The 10,465-nt window shown below is 30.2% G+C and overlaps 2 protein-coding genes across 3 annotated transcripts in view; one reads left to right on the forward strand and one right to left on the reverse strand.

Annotated features, from left to right (window-relative positions):
- Positions 1-4,719, forward strand: part of LOC106467804 (protein expanded-like) — a 40,497-nt gene extending 35,778 nt beyond the window's left edge. The window contains exons 11-12 of the mRNA XM_022396001.1: positions 1,077-2,005; positions 3,779-4,719. Coding sequence (XP_022251709.1) covers positions 1,077-2,005; positions 3,779-4,123 — 1,274 coding nt within the window. The 3' untranslated portion in view covers positions 4,124-4,719. The remainder of the gene's footprint in view (positions 1-1,076; positions 2,006-3,778) is intronic.
- A 718-nt stretch (positions 4,720-5,437) lies between these two features.
- The window catches only part of LOC106467805 (macro domain-containing protein CT2219-like), a 56,311-nt gene continuing 51,283 nt past the window's right edge, over positions 5,438-10,465 (reverse strand). For both annotated transcript variants that reach the window (XM_013928182.2, XM_022396000.1), the window contains one exon: positions 5,438-9,665. In XM_013928182.2, coding sequence (XP_013783636.1) covers positions 9,579-9,665 — 87 coding nt within the window. In that variant the 3' untranslated portion in view covers positions 5,438-9,578. The remainder of the gene's footprint in view (positions 9,666-10,465) is intronic.

A 10,465-nucleotide genomic window follows, 5' to 3' on the forward strand; every position in this document is an offset into this window, starting at 1 on the left:
AGAAGAGGTGTCTTGGTACCCCGGGGTGTTGGTTTAGAGTAGGGTTGTTTTGTTCAATTAAGATGAATTCCTTGATTTTTCATTTATTACTATAATAGTTTTACCAGTAAAGGCATTATCAGGTACAGAGTCTGTACCAAATGAAGCTTTTACTGGCAAAACCATAGTGGTTATAAATGAAATATTTGTAAAACATACAAATGTCTTTATTTTCTACAGTTCTATCTTCATTCCTTATCTAACATAAATGATTGAAAATAATGCTAACACAGGAGATTGATAAAATTAAGCATTTACATAAGTAGCTTTGTTATTAAAACTGTTACCTTATGAATGATTGAATTGGATCCTTTTTATATGCATCACGATCATCCACCAGCATCTAAGCAATTAAATGGCCTGATGGTTAGGGTGCTAGACTTGCAATCTGAGGGTTGTGGGTTCGAATCCCCATAACCGAACATGCTCGTCCTTTCAGCCATGGGGGTGTTATAATGTGACAGTCATCCCTACTATTTGTTGGTAAAAAAAAGTAGCCCAAGAGTTGGTAGTGGTGACTAGCTGCCTTCCCTCTAGTCTATCACTACTAAATTAGGGATAGTTATTGCAGATAGCCCTCGTGTAACTTTGCATGAAATTCAAAACAAACCAAACTAAGCAATTAAACTTGAGTACAGGCAACTTTTAATGAAGTTTATTCAAGTGGGTAATACAAACTTGGGATTTGAGAAACCCCATTAGTATACAAGATTTTGGGTTTGCAACCCTCAGTTAAAGTAAAAAATTAAGATACACACACACTCGTGTGTGTGTATATATATATATATATATAATTAGTCTTTCAGGGGTTACTTCAAAGTTTTAACTTAGCCAACTTACTCAAGGTCCTTTACTTTTTATATTAAAGGAAGAAATTTAATCTTTACCATTTATATCTAGCACTACTCTTTTTGTAGATTATTAAATAAGAATATTGTCTTAAATGTTAGTCTAACCTCTCGGAGAAACAGTGTATTTTGTAGGTCTGTTTTTTTTTGTATTTATTTTAATTTCACCCTCTTTTTTTGTGGAACTAGATTGTTCTCACTCTATCATTAGAAATGGCAGCTGTCATGTCCCAAAGAAACCACCTGGGTCAAAATCAAATCCCAACACTCCACTGTGTGCCTCTGTCCAGCAACTTAATTCCTTGTCTGGAACTGATTGTGATACATGTGAAAGGTTATCTTCTAGTGGAACAGAAAGCGTGCACATTCAGAAAGTGAAATCAGATGATATTTCATCAAATAAAAAACAAAAGAGTCTAACTAGACCCAGGTTAAAAAATTGTCTTATTTCACAACTTTTTTCAAACTTTTTTCCACAACTAAAAACAATAAATCCAAGACATGATGCACCCAGACAACCCTCCATGTCAAGTGCAGATCAGTGGGCAACACCAAGTTATCATTCAACAGTATCGGCTGTGAACACCGAAGTTGTTTACAGTTCAAGAGAACCAGATGAAGTAAGAGTAAACACTACAACTATGGGTGACTCAAATTTAGTTGAAGCAGGTAACCCTACTAGGAATGTTTCCACACCAAACCGTTGTGTAACTAGAATTGGAGTTTCTTCATTGACTCGGATTCAGAAACAGCCAATGTCATTATTTATGGACTGTGGTTATGGAATGGGTCCTGCCGAGTCAGAACCCAATTTGTACCGTTCACACTTATGGTCATCTTTTCCTTCTCTATCAGCAGTCAGTGTAGGATGTTATCATACTGAAGGCTGTCTCAGAAAATTGTCCAGTCAGCAGCCACTTAACTATTTGGACAACTCCACAGTACCAGCAGAATATAATTGGAGTAAGCTATCTCATACCACTACTGGTGAATTTCCTTTTGTCCCTCCTCCACCAGGCTACAGAAATAGTTTGGGTTCATTACAAATAAATCAGAACTGTGAATTATCACTGAACAGTAGTCCACTAACAATTTCCCAAGAGAACATTTCTGATCAGGTATAGTTCTTATAAAGTTCATAATATACTTCTGTAATCTGAAGTCTTAAACATGTAAGGAAAACAAGGTATTACTTTAGTTTTAATCCAGAAAGTATCTAAAAGGCAATAATCCAGTGTACCATAATAATTGTTGGTATTTTTTAGTAATAAGACTTACTGGAAAAACAGTCTCATGATTTTTAAAAGAAAGTGTAGCAAAACTTTCAATTGCAAGCCTTAAATATTTGGTTTCCAGGATTCTTATAGTTTTATCTATAACCCTCTTATTTCAACAGTGTTAAAAGTGTATGTTTTAAATGGCCTGATGATTCTGGTTTCCTACCAGTTTAGCCTTTCTTTTTATAATTTTATCCAGAATGATAAATGTGAAAGCCGAAACATGCATCTTGTAATACAATTTTTTTTTAGTCAGGATGGAATAAGTTGTTTTATATTGGTGAAAAGTTGAGTACTGTGTGCACAGTGTTAGCAGGTGTTTTAAACTTGTGGGAATTAATTTGTCTTTTTATATATATATATATACTAGCTGAGCTGGCATTGCACAGTGAATATTTAGATTTCAAATGTATTGTGCTTGAAGTCTGGTTTGATGTTGTTCAGAAGTTTCTTGTTGTCTATATCCAGCTTGCCTTGATGATTCTGACTGAACTCTGGCTTTGTGCTGTTCAACAGTTTCTTGCTGTCTTTGAGTAGCCTGCCTTTCAGCTTGAGCTTGAAGTCTAACTTTATGTTGTTCCAAAGTGTCTTCCTGTATTTGAGCAGCTTGTGCTTGAAGTCTTTGATTGCGTTCTTCTTCTGCTTCAGCTACTTATTGTGCTTGCATTCTTTTAGCAGCAGAAGACTTTCCATAGAAAGGGCGTTTCTTGGGTGGCATAATCACCTGTATCACTAAACAATAATTTGCAGTTCACAAAGTTACTAAATCACTTATGAAACAACTTAGCACTATTTAAAGAAAACTTTTTGGAAATACTGAATTGACAGCAAGGTGATCCGAGTGTCTCCCGCTATAACACTTTCTGTGTGCAAAATGTGCTTATGTTTGTATGTTTATTACAAAAAAATGGCGCAATAATCATTAATTGTCAATTTCATCATTAAATACCACACCAAATACAAAATAAATAGTACCATTAAATTTCTTGTAAAAAACTGATTATTATGAAGTTATTTTACAATTTGTAAGTTCAAGGGAACAAAATAAACAAACTTCCTCTTTTATACACACACACACACATACATACATACATACATACATACGTACAAGTCAAAATAACTGAATAAAAATAGCTATGGGAGATTACTGATTGATGAATTTTTATACATTTTTTAAACAATTTTTGCTCAATGTTAACCTACAAAGTGCAAGTATTAAGTTGTTGGGTTAAAATAAGGATATTGTGTTATTTTCCTAGTATAACAGTTCATGTTATAGAAATCACAGAAAATAATATTATATTATAATGTGTTGTAGTAAGCAGCAATTTAAATATTTTTTCTTGTAATGTAACCCCAATTTTATATTGTGGTGAAATTTTTTGTTTGAGAAATGTATATAGCACAATTCTTTTAAGCTTAATTAAATATTTAGAAATCAACTTTGATGATTTTTTTCAGGTTTGGTATGATAGTTGTTTAAACAGGATTTGCTGGTTCAATATTTTATACGTTTGAGAAAATTACATTCATAATTTTTTTTATGTAATGTGGTAGTAGAGTTATGAAAAGTATGTGACAACTGTCATTTAAAACAATGCAATTTTTTAATAGGTTAGTTCGTGTAACATCCTAAAACACCAGAGATTGGTTCAGGATTATTACTACACTACTCAAATTCACCACCGGACACTTGATGACTTAAGTCAGCTTGGAAAGAGTAGTCACACTCTGGATTTTCCTTTTATCACTGGACTTTACAATGATCGATCTTTACTTATGCTTCCAAAAACAGTCCCAACTTGCTCCAGACAACGTCACCTTGGGTCTAGAAAAGATCTAAGAAGATTTTCTTGTAGTTGTGAGAGTTCTCTACTCAAAGCTGATGATTTGTCTAAACTTTCACATTCAGAATCCAGACCAGTCAGTTGGCACTTAAGTTCGGTGGGTACATCATAGTGTGGAATTGATATCAGAATGACTTGAAGATCTGTTGTAATATCTTGTTTCTTTGTGCAGTATGTTACTTCAAAATACACATAAGCCAGTTCTTAACTACCACTCCTTTGCCCTGTATCATGTGTACAAATTTTAAATAAACAAGATATGAACGTAAGAAAACCATAATTTAAGAAAGGTATTGTTATGACTTATCCATCCAGGTGTGTTTTACTCAGTGAATGTGTTCTTAAGTTCAGTATGAAACATTCCTTTAAATAACGAGAGAAATTTTATCCATGATTTTTGTCTTCTAAATAACCATAAAGAGCTATGCAGCCATGACATTCCTGACTAAGCTATCTAAAATCTACCTGTAATAATATGGTTGTTAGATGAACTGAGAACCTTTTATAATATTAATCCTTAATAAATTATTTGAAGACTTGCATTCTTCCATTTTATGTGGCAATAAAGAAAACTAGTCTAATTTTGGTGGTTTGGTATTGATGACTTAAGAGATTTTTCCTAACCAGTATATAGTATAGCAGAAGAAACGAAGAAAAAACTGCATCAGTTTTTCATAGTAGACAACAATAACAAATTTTATGCCTTTACTTTAAAAAATAATAGTACACTTCACTAATGCGCAAGATAGATCAACACATCTGATGTAATCACTGAAGCATAGAACATGAAATAAAGATATACCTTGATTAAACTGTATTTGAGAACAAGGAATTTTCTTTTATCAAATAAATTAAATATTGATAAACTTAGTTCACATTTCAACATATGGAGAGCTTAAATAATGAATACAGATCATTAAAGTAATATTTGCAAAAAAAAAAGTTGTGAAGAGTGCCTAGAATTTCTTTGGTTCGGTTCGTAAGAAATTTCTGTAATGGGTGCAGCTCCATGAAAAGGTAAAATTTTGTTTTTACTTAAAATGAATTGTGATGTTTGTGTAAATTTTGTAAAATACATATATATGAGGTTATTTGTAAATAGATATCTTACAATTTGCCTATAACCTCTGATGTAAAACTGGATATTCTCAGTCTAGCCAGAACTTGTGTAAATCTGTTGCTGGTTGTTCTTGTCTGATTGTTATGTGTTTGTGCATTAATAAGTTATATTAAATCTTTCATAATAACAATTAAGTATACATTTTTATCTATTAAGTTGATAAAAAGAAAAAAAAAATACAATCAAAAGGTATTTTATGAGAACAACCATTTGTGTATGATATGAAATTTAAAAATATCTTAATCTCAATATGCACTTGTGTAGAAAAGTCAAATTATGTTTTATTAAAAAATTAATTTGAGTTACTAAATTCAACATTTTTTATTTTTCATCCATAATTTACTAATACAACATACAGTACATTATATAATTGAAAAAGTAGAAATTCTTCATCTATTCCAGTTTTTAGTTATACAAATGAAATGTCACTTAGATTGTACTGTTGTGTATGTAATTTTACTTTTGGGTTAATAAAAAGCTAGTATCTTTTCTAACTTATGTAGCTGACTTATTTTAAAACAGCTTTATCTAAGGGTTGATAATACGATGATTTGTGTTGAAGAACTATGAGACTTTAATATACAAAATTTAGATAGAAAAAATACAGTAATAGCATATGAGGTCTCTTGCCCATCAAAAATTGTTCAGCAGTTTTTCTCTACTTCAAAATTACATTATTGTTTTATAAAGTGCTTAAACTTTTAAGTTTTATTCTAACAGCAGTAAATATATTAGATATTATAAATATAACATTCAGGGTGTAAGAAACAATGTTTACCTACAGTGTAATTTTAATTATCTCGGAAAAGACAAAAGCATAAAACGTTCCAAAAAGCTAAGCTACTGTTTGTTTGAAACAAATACCATGAACTTTTTTAAATTATTATTTAAATGACCTTCCTCTTTACAAAAGATTCATTCAGAGAAAAAAATTAAGTGAATTAGATAATTTTAAACATTTAGTTATATTGCCCAGCACAAAGTCAGTACAAACTGGGAAAACTAGCCAAACTGAATTAATAATAATGAAATTTGAAATAGGACTCAATCAAATGCTGTTATCTTTTGAAGTTCCCTCATAGGTTGTTTAGAATGCTTTGGCAGTTGACATTTGAAGGAAGAGTGTGAGAAGAAACAAAGAAATGTAGGGTAGAAAATATTATTAGCTGGCTGCAAGGAGAAATTGCATAGAAATAACTTAATCAAAGTTGGAACTTCAGCAATTAAAATGGTGATTTAAAAGTATAATTGAAGCAGTTATAAGCCAAATGTACTATCTGAACTTTATTAAACAATAAACTTTTAACTTAGATAGATAGTATAATCCAGTAAAATACATTACCAGCCTAACTATTTATGATAAAATACTAAAATATGGATGAAATTTGCAACAGTTTTCAAGAAAAGTACAGTTTTAAGGTTATAACTAGTATTTTACCTAAATGTGATCTAATCTGTATCCATATTTGTGATAGCATCTTTATTTCTTGGCTTTCTCAGGGAGCTTTCAACAGTGTACTGCACATGAATCAAGAGAATTTGTAGAGTATTGTTAATTTTAACAAAGTAGTCTATTGTATACAAAAAAATAATTCCCTTCTCTTTTATACTTGGATGTGTTATGTTGAAATTAAGAAATCTTTGGGGTTTTCAACATCTTTTGTTGTTTCAAAGGGACACCAGTGGTTTACTAAAGTTAATTTAGACAATGAAACAGGCAACATGTCTTACCTTGAAAACATAAGTTAGATATGCCTTGATTAAACTGTATTAGAGAACGAGGAATTTTCTTTTATCAAATAAATTAAATATTGATAACCTTGTTACAAGTTTAACAGTTGTTAATGGTGAGCAATTTTCTCATTGTCAAGCTACATTATTACATATGCTTAGCAAATAAATTCATTTCAGGTTTCATGGCCCTAAATTTTGTTCTGTAGGTATTAAAAGAGTACCAATCCCTACTTTTCTTTGAAATATTTTTTTACTTGAGACTTAAAAATTCTCTTTGTCATATTACTAAATGACAACTTTTTCCAGTTCTCAACTTTCACACTACAAAATTAATTTATTAATAATTTTGCTTTCGTATTTTAATTTTTTTTTTAATTTCAACTTTTACTGAGAAATTAATTTCCTGCATGAGATGGCAAGTTATAATGAATACCAGTAGTTATTCTAACCAAAATATTCCCAAATAACAAATGGTAGTATACTTGCAGATATTTCCCATTACATCCTTACCTGGGACAACAGGTTCTCTTTTTGTCCAACCAACTAAAAACATTGTGCTATTTAAGTGAAATTTAGTGTAATCTTTACGTTTGAGATAAATCTTCCCTTTTTATATGAAGGATGACTTATTTAACTCCCTATGTCCTTGGGATAATTTCATGGTTTATGAAAACTCACTTATCTGCTGAGATGAGCACCACCATTATGTTAGTGTCATTTAAATGAGCATTATTTTCTTAAAACATCCTCTTCTGCAATGACATTTCAAAATGTGTCACATGGAAAACAAAACTTGGAGCTCCTAATAGAGGTAAGTCTATTAATCTAAATTATACCCCCACTTTTAACTCTCTCACAATCATCTTTAACCTTTCATATTTCTTGTCAATTGTTCATTGATGAAGTTCAGGTACTTTGAATTTATATACATATATTTTCTAGATTATCCTGTATTTGTTTTGTGCAATGAATGCAAATTTTTAAAAACCTTTAACTTAACATAGTATTTTATCACTACCTTGATGATTATTAAAGTATAATATGGACTAAAAACACTGCAATGTACTACGAGTTATTAAGTTTATTAACATTATATATTTAATGGCTCAAGTGTTAAAAGTTTTATATCTTTCAAGCATTAGTCATTACAAATTATATAATTGTTTATTTATCTAAAAATGAATGACTGGCCAGCTAGCAACTGCCGAATAAACAAGTGTTATAGTTTGTTTTACAATACAGAAAGAAAATAAAATGTTTAGACTTAAATAACATACTAGAATGGACACTAATTAATAATTCAGTTCATTTGGAAATATTTTGAAAAACTGTTTCACAGATAAATCACTTTTTTTTTTACCCAATTTAAATTAGGTACTAAAGCTAGAAATTCATAAGTTAGTAAATGTAATATTGAAAGTATGGGAATGAATAAAGGAAGAAAAAGTTGCACAACTGGGAAATAGGCTTATTTCATATGTTGACAACTATCTACATATAGTATTGTTTGAAAGAAAAAATTTCACCCATAAATACTTAACTCAGACTTGTGTATATAAGTATACATAAAATTACAATGACAAACTTATTTAGGTATAAATTTCAGTATCTTTCAGTTGCCAAAAACAAGCATTTTTAATGCAAGAACTCAAACTTTGTTTTAGTGGCACATATTCACATTTTATTAAAAATACCTTAAACAACCGAATGCCACAATTTTTTGGTTATTTAACTAATGGAACACTTATCATAGGAAAATGTGGTCTTTTAAACAATATGAACACTGCAAAAATCATATGTCTGAAATCTTATACTTGCCCTTTCAAAAAACTGAAAACAAACCAAAACATTCAGACATCCATTACACGAGGTTTTTACCTGTGGCTTTATTTAACAAATTCTAACACAATGGAAGAAATTCACAATCAATTTCCCATTATTTATGAAGAATCTATATTTTTGCTGAAGTTGGATATGGCAGGACTTCGAATGAACTTGAAAATTGTGAAAGAGAAATGAAATTTGTATCTTATACATTTCCTGGCTATGTTTTTATAGTGAACAGGTCAACATATTATAAATATGCATTATTTTGAACAGTACAAAACTGGCTGTCTATGGATGGCAATTGGTAGTGGAGTTCTGTATTTTCAGAATTATAAACCAATTATTATATTATATTATAAACCAAAATTTGTTTACAATAGATCAAAGATTCACACCTCTGTATACACACAAACATATAAGATGGATTAGTTAGACACTAAATTTTGTTAAGTGAATCCTGCTTATAGCCATTTTTCATAAGCATTATTATTTTCATGGGATTCCTGATTTTAAGTGTTCTCAGAAGCAAAAATTCATAAAAAATAAGTCTGAGAAAAGTTTTAAACTCAAAAAATTAAGTTCTGTTCCTTTCAATACTATACACTCACAAACTAATTCAATGTTGTTTTTTTAGTTAAGCCTCAATAAAAAAATATTAAACATTTCATTATCTGAAAGAAAGTTTGTTGAGAGATTTTCACATACATCACATAACTACCTATACCAAATATTTAAAAAACTGTGGGACCTGCGGGGTTACACAATAAATAAAAAAAGTTTGATAACTGACTTCATGCTTCATTACTCTGCATTGGTAAATAATTTGAAAATAGTTCATATATATATAGATATATATATATTACTTCCAGACATTTCAAGAGGTTTATCAGGTGCAAGGAAAATATTGTTGCATCAACTCTTCATAAACTTTGACATCTTTTTCAAGAAAAAGGCAAAACATGATGCACTGAACCTGTTCAAATAATAAAAAAAAAGGTTTATTCATATCCTGCTTTGCCAAAACTTACAATATGCATGAAAGTCAGCTACAAGCCATGTTTAGCAAAACAAAATTAAAAAACAGATACATAAAGGATTGAACCCTCTACCTCCCGCATACAAGCCATATCATATGAGCCAAAGCCCAAATATCATTTTTACATGTTCAGTGTTATTAAATGGAATACTATACATATATATATATATATATGAGAAGGGTATATATTTTTTAAATAGATAAATCCTTTGACTTGGATAGAGATTTTGTTTTGATTGAACTTTTGATAAAGCAATTTTATAAAATAGTGAATTTTTAAAGTTATGGTATGTAGAGGTGTAAATATCAACTGACTTTGTTTCTTGCTGAATTCACTTATGTTTCTTTTTCCTTCCATACTGGTATCAAGTATTTTTTTTTCCCCTAAAGTAATTAGCAAAGCATTGAGTCCACTGCCACCAATATCTATAGGCATAACTGTCAATTTTTAGGTGCCTGTACTGAGATAGTTGAAAACGTATAACAGTTATGAAATAGTGAATTTTTTAAATTATGGTATTAAGAAGTGTAAAAGTCAAATGTCTTGATGTGTTTTTTTTTTGCAATTTTTTCCGTATGTGTGTGTAAATTGTATACACTTGGAAAAAAGTTAAGCACCCCCAAATATTTTTCAGGATTGCTTATTGAAAATAAGGTTTAATTTTCATGATGTTGAGCAATGTTCATAATTTCAAACATAATTAAAAGGATGTGAGCGTTCAGGTGTGACATTAAAA

The sequence above is a fragment of the Limulus polyphemus genome, unplaced genomic scaffold (assembly GCF_000517525.1).
Source record: "Limulus polyphemus unplaced genomic scaffold, Limulus_polyphemus-2.1.2 Scaffold2745, whole genome shotgun sequence".
NCBI lineage: Eukaryota > Metazoa > Arthropoda > Merostomata > Xiphosura > Limulidae > Limulus > Limulus polyphemus.